General features: G+C 39.8%; 1 protein-coding gene across 1 annotated transcript in view; it reads right to left on the minus strand.

Moving 5' to 3' along the window:
* Positions 1 to 1,216: 1,216 nt before the first annotated feature.
* TBC1D9 (TBC1 domain family member 9) overlaps positions 1,217 to 16,743 on the minus strand; it is a 57,619-nt gene continuing 42,092 nt past the window's right edge. The window contains exons 14-21 of the mRNA XM_009290335.1: positions 14,088 to 14,186; positions 13,898 to 13,966; positions 12,410 to 12,650; positions 6,982 to 7,047; positions 5,649 to 5,735; positions 4,666 to 4,740; positions 4,427 to 4,527; positions 1,217 to 3,472 (exon numbers count right to left, since the gene is read on the minus strand). Coding sequence (XP_009288610.1) covers positions 2,747 to 3,472; positions 4,427 to 4,527; positions 4,666 to 4,740; positions 5,649 to 5,735; positions 6,982 to 7,047; positions 12,410 to 12,650; positions 13,898 to 13,966; positions 14,088 to 14,186 — 1,464 coding nt within the window. The 3' untranslated portion in view covers positions 1,217 to 2,746. The remainder of the gene's footprint in view (positions 3,473 to 4,426; positions 4,528 to 4,665; positions 4,741 to 5,648; positions 5,736 to 6,981; positions 7,048 to 12,409; positions 12,651 to 13,897; positions 13,967 to 14,087; positions 14,187 to 16,743) is intronic.

The raw sequence follows: 16,743 nt of genomic DNA on the forward strand, positions 1-16,743 counted from the left end.
CTTAGGAGCTTTCTTGACATGATCAGGAAGGTAAGGAAGGCCAATGGAGCAAACCAAAAAGAAGTTGCCTTGTAAAATGGCTCCTGTTACACCAGAGATCCACTTGTGGATGCCTCTTCTTGTTACGGGAGTTGTAACAGCAAAATAATTTTCATGATAGGCTGTACCCCCAGCCCTGTGGGTGGGGTGTGGAGCAAAGCTGGCAAGCCCTTTTAAGATAAAGAAACGTTTTTCATCTGTGGTCTGTGCATCTCTAGGGGTGTGTGGAAGATTGTTGATAGGCTTAAATTCACTTTTACCATGACAGACACCTAAAAGAGAAATATTTTAGGGATCTGCAAACTTAAAAAGGTCAACAGTCCACTTCAGGATGTTAACCCTTAGTGCTGAAGACGTCTGTGGTAATGTAGTCAGCTGCCAGGCATTACAATAAAGCACCCTGCTCTGGCCTTGGCATCTTAAGTTAGAACAAAGTCATATTCTTCAAAATGGTGATTATGGCTTCAAATGAATATCATTATTTGATACCCATGTAAACCAATCCGCATAGTCTCATGTGCAGAAAGACTATATTGCTTTTTTCATGCTGTTATATGTAGTCTACATATGGCTAAATTATAACGGAGACAACTCTACTCCCAACAAAAGAAAAAAAAAATCAACAGTAAACTGACTGAGACAAGGGATGTAGGAGCAGTGCTCAGAAATTAACAGCCATGTTTTGCAAATTAACTTTATATATACACAAATAGATGGTAAGTTTCAAAAGTGTAATTCACTGAGTAGAGCACATCCATGTCTGTTCTGTCACTGCCATGGTTTTGAGGCTTACATCTCAGCTTACCAGTACCCTGTAAAAACATTCTAATATTTAAAGCCTTAAAAGCCTGCCTAGTGAGCTATAGCAGAGCATAGATGGGTCATAAAATATCTGGGGGGTCTTAAAAAGTAGTAACAACTGTTGTCACCAAATGTGAGCATAGCAGGGGAAAACTGTTTAATGAAATTGGGTAGTGTGAGAGAAGCTTGCATGGGTTACTTGTTGCAGATGGAATTAAACACACTCAAGTGTTAAACAAAACCAGGCGTGGAAACAACAAATGTTTTTGTTCTGAAACCTGGTGTTGAAGATCCAAAGTCATTTGTCTGTGTAATAAAACACAATCACCGACTTTTCCCTCTAGTGTGACTTTAATAGTTAAAAATCAAATCTGTGCAGAGTGTACTTTATTTGTTCACATTACCTATTTGTGGTAAAAACCACTTCATCTGACAGTTTAAAAGCATTCTTTTAAAACGAAAGAATTAAACACAGCTTCTGCTAAAAAATCTGCAAGTTACACGGATGCAATATACAGGAGTATAAAAAAAATCAACAGTATTCTACAGAAGATGTTCTCAAAACAGCAAATAAAGATTAGGCATGTAGGCATGATCCTGAACTGAACAAATATGAATTAAAAAACAGCTAACAAAATTTAAAAAAAAATCCTGAATATCTGTATAAAAGAAGCAAGGATTCAAAGTGCAGGTGCTCCAGTTTTCATTTTAACCTATTATTCAGTAAGTTGATACAGGATACTATTCATTTTATATAAAGTGACAGTGTTCTCAGAAAGACTTAAACATTCAGTTACATTATCTTGCAGATTTTTTTCATTACTGCTACTTTACACTGTTGTAAATGAAGACTTATGCAATACAGGTTTTTATTTTCTTAATCTAACAAGGATATAATAGGTTGGTGGTAAAGGTTAGTTTTAAGAGCTAAGCTATATATGCTGTAGATCCAGCCTTAGAAGTGTATATATATATATTTTTTTTTTAACTTTTAAAAACAGCTTTTGATTTTTAAAAAAAGACCCTACCAATCTGTTCTGGGACCTGCATGCACTGTCTTTGGAGCACGCCAGCAAAGCTTCCGAGTCCACAGGTTAGCAATACAGCTCCAGGCAGGGCGATGCTGGAGATCTTCCCTTGGTGGCCGCAGCTGGGAAAGGGCTTTCTCTCTGCCGGGTTTGGTGCGGCCAGAGGCCCCTGAACCCAGGGAAAGGCAAATGGGCTCTGCCTTCTGTCGGAGCAGAAATCATCACCTTTAACCACATTTGCCTGATGTGCCAGCTAGGCTTGGGATGGACTTCTCACTTCTATTTGAGCGTACCAGTCTCAGGCAGAGGACGTTAGGAGCCAGGCAGGTGTCACTGAAGTGATCTTTCATATATTCAAAAAGATTAAATTGAAGCATACGTTAAAACCCATTATCCTATTTGAAAAAAAAGTTATACGAAATAAAATTATCCTTCAGGGATGTTGCCTGGAGCTTAGTTTCACCTGAGGTCCTATTCAGGTTGACAGTGTCCCTTTAAATTTTAGGTACTTCCTGTTTTGTTCATTTTTTCCCCCAAGAATCAGATCTCTATATATGTCTGTTTTAAAAACGCACGTAAATATCAGCATTAAGTTTACATTTAGAAATTAAGAACTAATCTTTACCATTTTATATTGATAGCAAGGTTAATAATACACACACTTCACTGACAACTGTTATTTTTTTCTGTATTTTGAATAAAATTTGCATTTGTGTAACATTTCCCACAGAAAGAGTGATTATACTTCAAGATAGTTAAGTTTGCACCCCAACATTTTCACATTAGTGAAAACAATTATGTTTTGAAAATACCAGGGCCTGTGCCAGGTACTAATAAATACAGAATAAAAAAAAACAAATAAAAAACCCGACTGCCTTTTATCCCGACATAGTAGAGATTTCATAGTCACTGGCTGAGGTTATTGGTTTACCCATCATCCTTACGTTTTTAGCATTAGTAATCCTAGCCATCATGGACACAGGCTTGTCAAAGTACCTAACCAGCGCTGGCTCAGTCAAAAGGGAGGCTAAAAATTGTTCAAAGGTAATGGCCCAGTCTCTGTCAATGCTAGTGCTTCTACGAAGAGAAGTGGTGTGGTTGCTCCGTACCAAAACGGTGTCTTCACCGATGTCCTCGCAGTGCAGCTTTTCTTCTTCATGTGAACCTGCACTCAGTACTGAGTAGGAGGACATCGAACTATCATCTTTTGTATCGTCATCGGAAATGAGCATGGAAGAACAGGCTCCGTTGTCCCTGGGAGAAGAGTCTTCGAGCTTAATGTCTTCCATCTGCATGCCCAGGGTGCTGTCGGTGCAAATGGCCTCCTCATCGCTGGTGACGAGGCTGCTTTGGAACGGCTTGTGCTGTTCGAGGGGGTACTGCTGGTGCTCTTTCTTCTGAAACAGCTCGCTCTGGATAGTTTTGCTGCAGTTGTTACTGCTGCTGTCTGTCTCTTTTGTGGGCTGCACACTGAAGAGCTTACCAACCTCACCTATCTCCAAAAGCAAGCTTGTCACAGCAGCGGTAGCGTGGTACAGATCTTGTTCATTGGGGTCTTCACTGAACATATTGTACATTGTCTTGCACAGTTCGATGAACTGTCCCTAAACGCAGAGGGAGGAAACATTAATGAGAGAGTAGGAAACAAATCAGACTGAGATCTACTAAATCAGTTTTAAAAGTCTGGAATGGAGGTATGACAATCGTTTATGTGAGTAAACTGAAATTGGAAATAATCTAGGTGCAGTCTAGAAGGCATTTTCTATGACTGGGCAGCCAGGTGCGTGGCCTCTCTCAAAGCTATTTAGAATAAACTGTTGGATGTTTCTTCCAACATATGACAAATTTATTTCTCTGCAGCCACAGGAGGGCAACAGAGGGTGAGCAGTGAGGCACTTAGCATTCATTTTGGTGGATTTTCTTGTAGGAATGATGCTAAGTGTAACTAGGGGTCTGATAAAACTAATGAGAAGTAATGAAAAATGAAATAAGAGACCTGCAGCACTCGTTTAATTGACAGTGGTAACTTAGTTGGATGCGAGCCTTTTGGAATTCAAAACTCACGAATTAAATAGGAAGGAGATTTGCTTAGGTCTACCTTAAGTAAGAAGCATTGTTCTACAGGGAATAAGCCTCCCCTATATGCTCTGGAGGAAACAGCTGTCCCAGTGGGTCTCCTCCACCTTAGCAGCTATGGATCTAAGGGGAATGAGACTGACAGCATAAATTACAAAACATGAAATGCTTCTTTCAGGTAATGTGTATCAGACATTATGAGCTAGCTGGTGATATTCAGTGTCATATCACCCTTTGTCTAGAGATCAAAATATGTTATCGTTCCTATATGTGTGTATCTCATTTTTAGGACGTTTTGGGAGCTGAATGCCAGTTACAGTATGTTGAAAACAACTAACTTCTGCCATCAGCTGACTGCTGCTCTGGTAAAAAGTATCTGCCTCAAAATAAAGCCTTTATTCAGTGTTAATGTACTGAATATTTATAGGTATGTGAAGAAAGTTTAAAGTTAATGAAAAATAAGGAAGTGTCAGCAGAAGTACCTGATTCAGTCTGGGCAAGTCCTTTGTGTTTTTTGCTTTGGATTTATTCTCTTGGCTCCACATTCTCAGATAATTTCGATTCTCTTGTGAGCTCTTCTTGCCTATCGTGAACAAATTACCCAGAGATGCAGGAAAAGTCCACGAAGAAACCTTAAATTAATACTTTTTTTTTCCATTTTCAAAAGGAGCATCTTTACAAGACATGAAAGATGTAATTCAAATGGAGACACCACGCATACCTTTGTCAGTTTTCAGACTCACTGTAACAAATCCATCATCTACTCCTTGTTTGTTCCTGCTGTCTAGGCCAACAACTAGGAAGTGGAGGGGCGGGGGGAGAGAGATTCGTGTGGGTTTAGATACATACATACTTTCCATGCGTACAGTGCAAAATAAAGAAGATGTTTACACTGCAGAAAATGCAGAGTAAAAAGGATAGGACTAAATGATGATTTTTGCTTATTCTTAAATCTGCTGACAAATTCCATATAATTAATAATATAAGTACTAAGACAGGGACCATCTTAGGTTTTGTTTGTGTAGTACAATGATTAGCCTGCGCTACCACAACACAAACAGCTTCTAGCATGATATATGTTTGGTGATTATATTAGTGCATCTTCTTTTGTCTATCAGGACTTAAAATTGCCATCTCTAGTCTATTAATTCTTATCTGTATTTTCAAACAACCTTCCCCCTGTAATCTGAAGGATAGGCGATATTTTTCTTGAATCAGAGAGAAACCTAACATCAAATATCTCAAGAAAGAGAATGCCACTTAAGACAACAGCGATGAGACCCAGGTTCTCATTAGGGCACAAAAAGATTTCAAACTGCTGAACTACATTTTGATATACCTTTTGGCTTCAGTTTTTTAGAATATTTTAAATTCTGATCCAAATATATCTTGAAAGCCAATATATTTATTCTCATTCTCCATCAAGGCATACATGCTGTACTTATCACAAAATTACTTCTGTTGCAACACACTGATGACATTATTCTGAGAGTACTTCTGCAATGTACAATCCAGGGGAGTTCTTAGTGTACACACGCCTGCACCTCTAAGGATATCAAAACATATACAAAGACTTCATACTTCTTTTTACAGAGTGTATTTCACTTACAAAGTTTAATCCAATAAAAAAGTAGCTTCCTAAAAAGACATGTTGTTTGAAATGCATTACCTCATCTTTTCATGCCTGAGACAAAAGATGCCTACCGTGTGTACATTCGGGTGTGATGTCTTCAAAAAAGTACTGAGTAGCTTCAAAAGCAGAGTCTGGCTCTTCTTGCTCAGGGGATGGATCTAAGCAATAGAATAAAATTCTTTCATTAAAAATTCCACCCTTTAATTAAAAACTATAACATATTTCCACGGATACATGTAGAATGCCAGTTTCTAGAAGTACAAGTGTGAGGACGTGATGGGTTAGGAATCATCTCTTTTCAGCTCACAGGAGATGAACTACTGGACCTGTACTGTTTCCTCCCCGATATCCAATACTGTCTGACTAACAAGTAGCTGTTTGCCTTCAGAGGCTGGCTTGCCCATCTTCCCGTGTCTACTTCCATTACTTTCTTCTGTGCAGCTCAGCGTGTCCTAAGCTGGGTATGAACCCTTTCCTAGCTGCAAAGTCTGTCATGATTTGGTATGAGCTTACCAGTCCCCGAATATCAGAAGCTGCATTCTTAAAAATAGATCTCTTCTGTTATAGCTCAATAAAATTGTATTTTTTTTCCCCAGTTAAATTAGTGAATCACTCAAGCCTACCTCCAGCAAAGCCAGCTGGGAGCAATCAGGGACACATGTTCAACGCACGTGAAGGCGAATGTCCTCTCAAAGCCTTTAGATATCTTTATCAGAGGATGTAAATGTGCTCAAGAATTAAATTACCCAAACAGTTGCAACATACTTAAATCGCAGATTCAGTGAGGACAGCAATAGGTTCTTTATGGCACACATGTGACAAGCCAGAGAGAATATAGTTCCAGGACATAATTTTCTTCAGGGGCAAAACTGTTTTGAGATGTTTCCATCCCCTCTCCACCCTAAACTGCCTTTCTCACTTAGCTGAGTCCAACAGTTTGTACAGCTCCCTGGAAAACACATCTATGAAACGATCTGGAGTTTCCCTCTGTGAACAGTTGTATCAGCCCAGCGGGGAAACCAAGAAGAAAGCCTGGGGACAGAAACGAGGATGCAGGAACATTTTAAGCTAGCTTCACTGTTAAATAAAGTGCGTTATGGTAATAAATGCTGAAGAACACTGTATTTGTTATGTATGGGGGAAGTCACCAACCCCAGCTAAACAGGCAAGAGACACATATAAATGGCCTGTTTGTGGCTGGAGCAATAGAGGGCTGCATGGGTGCTTTCAGACTTTCCAAATCCATGTCTGGTTATAGTAGAAGCTCTCTTATTTTACTGCTGCATAAACAGCTACAATAATTCCCACAAATTAATTTTTAATTAGGAAAGCTAGTCATAAACAACTCTGCTCCAAATTTCTGTTCTCAACAAGATGACAGCTATTTTAACATCATTTACTTACCAGGCAAAACATGCATTTTATACAGTAGCTTCAGCTTCTCTGTAAGATCTCCATGGCATGCTGCACCTAAACAGCATTATATACAGTATGTTAATACTCAGCATTCAATGCCATTCTATTTATTATTGCTACAATATTTCATTTTAGAAGCTGCTACATTCACTCTGGGAAGAACTGTACTCCCTTTACAGCCTGAGATCATTAGGCAGTCACTTGAGTTCTAAGATCATATGGTCTGCAGTAGAAATAGCAAGAGAACACAGACCACCTTACCCTGAATTTTGTACTTCAACCCTGGGTCCTTCATTAAATGTCTATTTTGTAACGCTCAAAAATAATCTATGATCATCACACATCACGTTACCACTCAGAAAGGCCTCCAGCTGAAGTTAAGACCACCTTTTTGTGTGGACTTCAAACATTCTGATTTGAGGATCCAATAATAACATCCCACGATTTAGAACAATAATATATTTACTGAGAAAAGAGAGAGAAATTCAAGTAAACAGCATTTATCACAGCTTAGCCACGAGCTAAACTGATGTTCAGGCAATAGTTTCTAGTGATTTGTCCACCTCAACCCCCATTCCTTTCTGGTCTACACTACAGTTAGCTGTATGAAATCCAAGCGGTTTATTGCAGCCCCTCCTTCCAATTAATTAAATGGATATTAGTTAAAGTACGGAGATAACCAATAATCAGACTTCTGCAAAAATCTTTCTTGTTATTAACCTTCATTAATTAGGTTATTTTATATTTTTTTTATATATAAAAATATATTTATATTTTATAGAGGTTTATTTATTTTACCTTACAGGCTACCATGTCAACTTACCTCTGCTATGCAAACTACAAAGCGTGGTTTGGCAAATACTAACAATCACAGTCTACTGTAAAGCTTAAGACTACAGTAAATACAGATGTTAGGCCAAAGAATTGAGTACACCTACAGTAGCCATTTTGCTTTCAACTTGGTCCTTTTTAAGCACAAAACCTCCTTATGTTCCTATCTGGTGTAGCACACCGTGCAGATAAAGCTTTCTCTTCTGGTGAAACTATGTCTTAGGTTATGCACCAGGTACCACGTGAAGTGCCCCACTGCTAAAGGTGACATGAAATAGTCAAAGCACAGAATGGGCTGCAGTTCCGCATCCTCCAGCAACGGCTAGGGATGCATTCCTCAATGGATTCAGGGCACTGGATACCTGGTGACACTGGCTAGGGATGCATTCCTCAAAATAGGATTCAGGGCACTGGATACCTGGTGACACATGTAGGCTTGTTCCTCTCCCTGTCCGCAGAGGCAGAGAGAACTGAAAAAACTCAACTGCTATTGCTTTTTGCCTGAGATGAATCTGTGTGTGCTTCCTAATGCCAGGCCCTTTTTCCCCTCAAAATGTACATGAATGGTAGACTTGTCCCGCATTGTGTTGTCTTCAAAGATGTTATCTGGACTCTCAGAGACAACCCTCTGGGTCTCCCCCAGGAGAGGTCAGAAAGTTTTACAAAGGGAAGAACAGCCTACTGGCAATTTGCAGGAACTGCCTGACAGTTAGCTGCAGTGGGCTACCCAAGGTCTGAGGATTGATGCTGTATTAAACAATAAAAAAAACCCCACTAGGCTACATTCATAAAGACAACAGAAGAGGAACGGACCTCTGGTAGATGTGCCCCTATTATGGAGAGTTAAGGGAGACCTTTGTACAGATGGATACCTCAGCTCAGGCCACCATTTTGACCTGCACACTGGGGTACAGGGATAACTTCATAGGAGAACCCAGAGAATTCAGTGGCCTCCTGCACGGCCCCTGCATCCCTGAGCAGCAAAGCAGATGACCCTGCTGAGGGCCTGTGAACAGCACTGGGGAGGTGGTAAGACCATCCTTAGTCCCAACCAGAAATACTTCCTTCCTGGCACTCTGAAGCCACAGGTCCTAAAACCTTCAACAACTTTCAACAAGTCTTGTCTTTTTGCAACACGAGTCTCAGATGATGCATTGCCAGTTTTTATCCAGAAGTTTTAAATTTACTTTGCGGTGAGAGAAGAAACTGTGCTTGGAAGAGAACATGACTACACCCTTTGAATCCTTCTACATGAAACAGCAACAGTGAAAGCTCTCACCTTCACACTGCAACCAATGTCCTCGCACCCACCTGCTCTTACCCCTCTTACCCTGGCTTGACCACCACACCCCTAGAACAACCTTCACTGAGTCCCCTTTCTGACTGTTCTCCTGTCAACACTACACAGGTGTCAAGTCTTTTCTGTGCATAATGTCACATGTTCACAGTTTTCCCCACCATCTTCTTTGAGGCCATTAACAAAGTAATTAAACAGGTTAGAACTTTATTCTGTTAAAATAAAACTTAGTAGCAACATAAAAGTGTTGGCTTCAGTTGCCTCTCTCAAGCACAGGTGGAGGGGTGCAGAGTGTTTATACAGCATTTAGCTCCCTGAAAGGATCGGAGGAGTGGTGAGGATAACACTCTGCTTTCTGAACATCCTCCTGCAACCTCTGCTTGGAGAAAAGCTGTTTTCAGTGAAAAAAAAAAAAAAATACACTCAGGTACTCTGAGAGACACAGTTTTCATGGTGCCGACTTTTGCACGAGGCTGTGGTGAGCGCTGCAGTCACTGGAGAGGTGAAAGAGCTGCATGCTCCGAGAATGGAGTATTGCAAAAACATAATGGGAGGCAGGGGGCCACTTTGAGTCTATGTGGAAATCTCTCTAGCTTACTGGGATCCTGAGTCAACAACTGACATGCTATAACCCAGTGTGGTATGGGGGTGCAGATGAGCTTCTTCACAAGTGAATACCCCAAACAGCTCATAACCAAGGCTGACAACCCTTTCTGAGCAGCACAACTCCTAGAGCAAACTAATCAAGATCACTCCTTTATTTGAACTTGCAGTAACACGACACAGAGTAAATGTACAGAAGAATATGCCAGGTTATTCCATCTTTGCTCAGCTGAGGCCCTAGAGGCACCTGAGGTAGGAGGTTCTTGAGCTATTTGCTACAGGGGCTATGAAAAGGAAATGGAGATTCCCAGTTGCAATTACAGCGCTCTCATAACCCAAGGATTTCATGCTGACACAGAAGAAAGGGCCATGAGCCCATGCTGGGACACACAGCACCCCTTTTTACCTCCTCTTCCTGGACATCCTAGAAGGAGTCTAGGCATCAAAGAGAGGCTTCAAGGGAACAAATCCTTATGGCTACATGGAATAAGGCCATTGAAAGAGAGTTGTGAAACGGAAATGCTTCAGGTGCCATGGCTGCTTCAGCCGTCAACAAGCACCCTCTGAGATGGGCCATGCCTAGGAAGTACTTGAATAGGACGCTTCCTTTAGCAAAGATAGACTTGAGAAACCAGGGCCAGAGTCCAATACTGCCGTTTGGACACAGTAAGAAGAGAGAGGATGGTGCCCACAGGTCACCTCCAGAATGCCCATCCTCTGACCATGCTTTCCAGGACAGCCACAAGGAAAAGGCGGCACAGTCCCCTGTTGAGCAGACGTGTCTTGCTCCAACAGAAGATATTCCTCATTTAAGAGATTTTCCTAGCCAAGGCATATTGGGTTGGTGAGGCAGACTGAAACAGCTGATGTCTGTGGAATTTTAGAAGTCCTGGGGCATGGTGAAATATGCTCAAACAAATCCCATGTTGTTTTTGTTGACTGTGTTGTCCTTGTTACCATTCATGTGCTTCTTAAACAAAAAAGGGGTTGGGGGGGTTGACTTCTTTTTTTAAAAAAAAGTTTTCAAGATATGCCACATTGGGCTTAGTTTCTGAAAAAAATACAGTTTTGCAGAACGAGCAGTTTTGACTGTTTAGCCCATTGAAGATTTTAGTTCAGTCACATTGGCTTATAGCCACATTTGTGCATTTTACATTCATTTCTGTTCACAGTGCTCAACATTGTTCCTTGTTCTTATTACTCACTATTGGTTCTAAAAAACGCTGTCTCAACCAATAACTGGCTGATTGTTATTAACAGCATCCTGTAAGCAGCAAGAGTAGTTAATCCATGGGTCACGTCTCAAAAGGCCATTAAGCGTTACCTGGCGAACAGTCCCTCAAATACAATTCAGAACTGCATCATAGGAAGCACTGGTTTTTTGGGTGGTGTGAAGGGGAGGTGTGCGATCAGTTTTACTGTCACATAACTATTTTTACCTGCAAGAGAACAGGTGTTACCATTGTTTTACAGAGGTTTTAATGCAAGGCTGCATTTGGAGCCCTAATGCTTAAAAACACTGTTACAAAGAGTTGCTGAAAGCCAGATTAGGAAACCTTTTCTCTCTCAAAAAGGATCAAAATGTAAAGCTGGAGGAAACGTCAGGTTGCCATGAAATAACACGATAGACGGTGAGATGTTGGTCACTTACAGGGAATAATTCCTGCTATATTCAAAAAAAGAAGTGGCCAGTTCCTGCCTTATCTTTGCTTCTTCATGTTAATCCTGGGGCTTGCACATTCCCTTTGTTGTGATATTGACTTTCATGTCTTGAAAGCTTGCTTCTTCAGGACTTGCACGGGCCATAGTCTCCATTAGCGACATTCAGCCTCCCTATCTGACCTGCACCTCCACTTTCTCCTTTTCAGGTGACTTCCATCCTGCTCTCTTAGTCTGCAGTCTTGGCTATTGATTTCAGAAGTAATACAGGTAGTACCTCTTACTGCATATACTGTGAGGTGCGATACCTTCCCCTCACACAGGGAGACACGTATGTGGGGTGTCAGCAGACTTCTAAAGAGAAGCACTTTTATTCAGGGGCAAACAAAACTAGCATCCTCACTCTATCCTTCCCCTGCCCCTTACATGTGCACATAAATTTCTCAAAAGTCTTCTTCCCAAACAACCAAGGGAGTGAATACTGCCCCTCTCCCCTTTCCAGAGCTGGTAGCACTAACAAAAGGTATAAATTCCCAACTTTCAGGGAAAGTTTAAGGAGCAGATAACAAAATGCAGCATCACAGAGAGGAACACTACAGAAGAACATACAAAAGACTTTCCCAAAGGAAATACTTTGATTAGAAGTAATCACACCATTAAGCACACAAGTTGCAGGTCATTTTTGTGTTGAGAGTTAGCGGTCAGGGAAATCCTCAGACCATAACGGACGTGTAGTTTTTGTGTGGTCCTTCTCCCAGTGTGATACACCACTGACTAATGTAGATGCACCTACTGTGACCAGCCTAAACCCCAGTGGGAACCACTGTCACAGGCATGATAAAATGAACTGAACGGTAGCATGAACAGCTCTGAAAACAAAGGTGATTTATGCAAATTGGCATATGTCAAACTCAAACTCATTATCTGATAGCTAATATAACATCTGTGTTTCTGAAGGACTGGATCCCCTTTAGAAACAAACTGTTTGGGTCAGATTACTTTGAGAGTGTTGTGAATTCTCCTTACTTAGCCCAGAGACGAATTCACGGAAGTTGATGAGCAAGTCTCCATTTTCATCAAGAAGCCTGAATAAGCGCGCAGCTAATACATCTGAATGAGTTCCACATGCCCAAGGGAAGAGGAGAGCGAACATCCCCTTGAACTGCTCAAAGTCAATACGGTACTGCTCCAGATAAGGCAGGCTGGGATCATGCCGGTCAATAGCATTGCTGTTTCCTCCCCAGTAGCAGCTAGTCAGATGTTCTGCCTGAACAGAAGGCAAATGCTGTGAGATTTTCATCACCTCTGTAAACAACTCATCTCTATCAATGATAAAAAAAAAAAAAAATCCAAACAACTCACACACACACACATTCTTAAAATAACACAAGACTAGCAGATGTATTTCCATCTACCTCGCCCTTGCACTTCTGCAAGATGTTTCTCCTCTAACCAGCACAAAAAGACATCCTTCTACAAAAAAAGAAGATAAAGCAAAACTTTTTCTGCCTCCCAGGCAGATGAAACTTGAAATACCCGTTTTGAACAGAAGCAGCTCTGACTTGCACATATACACAGGCTTATTGTGCTTAGTCACCCCCTTCAACCTCACCACACAGTCAAATCAGAAAGGGGACTCTCACGAAATCTTTAATTTCAGAGCATATGAAAATAGCTGTTTATTTGAAATATTTTTTGTTGAACTGTATAGTCTCAAAAATGCTGTATACAGTCCTACTCTTTCAGTTTTACTGAAGTCAGTGAAAGTTCTGGGGCTGATTTTGGTGGAATCTAATTCAAAATGATTCAGAAGCTTAGAGAAAGAGATCCTAGCACTGCGCAGCAATCAACTGGGGTGGACTGTCTGACTTGGTCTCACTGATTCCATGGAAGACTGAAAGAAGGCACTGCAGGATTTGGACAATTGTAAGACCTGACATTACAGATGGGAAATTGAAAGGAAAGAAATTCTTCAGGGTATACTAAAAAAATCTCTGTTATAACAAAACAGAGGAAGAAAGTGTCTTGTTTTAGGGCAACTGTGCATGAAGGTGAAGCAAAAGCATTTTAACTGCTGACCTTTAAATTTGTGGATCTAATGGTAATTGCTGTACAATCAACTTACAAAGACACATCACTTTGTGACACTAAATTTCCACGTAATACAGTATACGTTAAAGCATTAACAATGGCAAAAATCAGCTATTGTGATATGGAAGTATTAACTGTCCGAGATAATAGAATAATGGTATTTCTGTGCTACATCCCAAAACTTGGTCAGGTAGAGAGAGACATACGTAAGTTTCTAAAGACTGATCAAAAGCCTCTATATATTCACTTTTTCATTATAATAGTTTTCATCAGTATATTAATTTATTTCATGGACAAATCATTTAGTGAATTAGTAACTCACTCACAGACTTAACCTGGTCTTTAGAAAAGAAACAGTCCCATATCAAAAATAAACATTTGCATTTCCTGCAGGCACATGATCTTATCTTCACTTAGCTTTACCTTGAAAAGAGCATAGAGTTCCTCCAGTTCATCAATAGTAAAAGAAGTCTCTGTCACAATAGTTCGTACCTTTTGAAACATAACAGTAACAGTTACGGATTTGAAATCCATGTCTCATTGAAAAGCTAATTTAAATTTCAGAAACTGACTGACCTTAATCTTTGCAAAAGAACATTATTTCAGTACTTACCACATTGCGCTTTGTAGTATCTTCAAGGGTTTGGATAACTTTCAGCCTTTGTTTGAATCTCATTTGTTCAATTAAATCTGCTCGGATACTTCCAAATTTCTTAAAAGAGAAAAAGTAGTACAGGATAGCCTGTGCATTAATACTTGGAATACTTAGCTTGCCTTTAATGTATTTAAGAAATTAATGTAATTATGTGATATACCACAAATGGTATGTTTAAAAACCTGCTGTTAAGGCATTTTTCTAACACATGAAAAAGTTAAAGACTTTAGGAATATATCACTAGATTTTGTTTTTCCCAATAACTTATTTTCATTTAATTTGACAGGTCTTTATTAAGTTACAAATCCTCACATTTCAAACCATAATCTCAGTAGTTAGAAATTTCTTCCTTGGCAAATCTCTATGAATAGATTGTTTCATGACTCCTTCTGCAGGGTTTTATTTCAGCTTCCCCTGGAATATATCTTAATTGCTACAGAGAGAGAAGATATTTAGACTAACTAGGTCTCTAATGGCTGAGAGAGTTTAGCAGTCCTTACATTCATGAGGATCTGAAACCAAGCATCGAGAATGCAACTTCCATTAGGAAGACGACACTCTCTAAAGTGCCCAAGTCTTATTTTCAGAAGTTTTTTTTCACAATGCACATAACAGTCTCAGGGAGCTCCTGCATATACTACAGAAACATCCCAGGGGAAAACCTATTAGGAATAATATTCTGTGTTTTCATATGTAGAGGAATGTCTAATCCCTAAGATTTCTTTCTGTGAACTATAAGTAAAAGTTTTTTGCCATCAAGAAAACACTTGTAAACACATACTTAGAAATGCACAGATGACCAGCAGGAACTACAATGCCAGACATCAAGTATGCCACATGTAAAACTAAAAAGGGTTGGCAAGATACGTTTTCATACAGGATGGATTTATATTTCCAGTGCAACTGCATCTCCATAAGCAGGTCATAATTTGCTCACACACTCTTCTGTGATCAAAATAACACTAAAGCTGTGATGCTACTTGCACCTTTATCATGTACTTCATGAGTAAAAAGATGTTTCATGTACTTGGAATATTTTGCAAATAAAGAAGTCTTTTGAAAAAATGGAATCTAGATAAACATCCATGAATATTAAGCACCACAGAGGTCAAAAAAACCTTGAAAAAGAGACGTCTTTTGTGGCTCTGAGGCCACACGTATTCCAGTAATCAGGGCTTATTCTCTGGTCTGGGGACCAAATGAGATGGTCTGTTCACATCCCTACAACTAAAACTCATGTAGCCTACAGAAAAAGAAGGTTGCATGCAATTACCTTCTGGGAATGGTCCCTTGCCCATGTTAACTTTCAAATCATACAGGGAATTGTTGGAAGCGTGTCACTTGTTCTAGGTCAAAACTGTATCAAACCTTTCAACAGTATAGACCTTTGAGTGTCAGTTGTTTAGTTAAAATGGCCAAGATCCAGATACTACTATAGATGTAGCTTAAGTGTTTGTGGCCTGGTTTTTTTCCAAGTTAACTAACCCACAAATCAAAGGAGTTAAGCACATAACAGCTCTGAATATCTGAGTCGACGCTCCACTGACAGCTAGTGAGCTATACACAGGCTTTTAAAGCTGTAGTGATTTTGCATTATTTCAGTCACTTCTATTGTAATTATTATAATGCCAGGCTCTATGGCTTCTGAATTAATTGCAAAATTGAATGAAAAGATAAGAGGTTTCTTACTAAAAAGTATTTTCGGTAAATGAAAAAATTACTGGCAGGGTAAAATGTATTTGTTATGTATATTCTCTTATTTCAAGAAAGTTTCTCTTTTAAAAGTAAAAAGTCAGTTCAATATCATCACAGAGAGGTGTGCTAATCACTTAATTACCAAAAAATTCCTCTGCATCACTTCAGCTTTCACTGGAGACTCTCCATATATGCATCTGACATGATTACCTAAGAGCTGGACAGGATCAGAGAGTGATGGAAAGTAGCTCTTCATAAAACAATCCAAATATTATGCTTTTGACCGCGCTACTCCTTCACCAAATTCTCAGACTCATCATGCTCCCATGACAAATATCTAGGACAGTCTGCAAGGGACAAGGTTTCCCCCCCCTTTGGGGGCGTGTGTTTGTGTCTGAGGGAGGGCAAAGCATTTTTTTCAACTGTAGGTCTTCCTATTTTTTTGTAAACAATAAATGACTAGAAGATTAAGGATAGATGGTTACCCAACAAGTACCTTTAACAACTTAAATTCTAAAAATAGCAAAGATAAGCTCGCTTACTCAATATTTCGCTCTTTGTAGTCACAGCAAAGCTAACACAGCGAGTTCCCAGCCCTGACTACACACACCTAATTGAGGAATGTAACAGTCATTGAATAACAGATGCCTTGAGGTTTTTATCTTGATAGTTTACTATTGAATTGTTGGGTGTTCTTTTTTTTTTTTAATAATCAAATCACCCAACAACAATGACTCTCCTGAAACTAATTCTCTCTTTGCAACCAACTCCTGCTTTCCTCGCAGTTCTTCACTCCCCATGCTATTTGTTTTGCCTAATTATACTGGAGTACAGCTGGTTATTTATCTAGAAGGAGCTACAAGGTTCTGTGCTGCATAAGCCCCAAAAAGACAGACTGGCTCTGCACGCAGTCAGGTTA

The sequence above is a fragment of the Aptenodytes forsteri genome, unplaced genomic scaffold (assembly GCF_000699145.1).
Source record: "Aptenodytes forsteri isolate BGI_AS27 unplaced genomic scaffold, ASM69914v1 Scaffold125, whole genome shotgun sequence".
In the NCBI taxonomy this organism is placed as follows: domain Eukaryota; kingdom Metazoa; phylum Chordata; class Aves; order Sphenisciformes; family Spheniscidae; genus Aptenodytes; species Aptenodytes forsteri.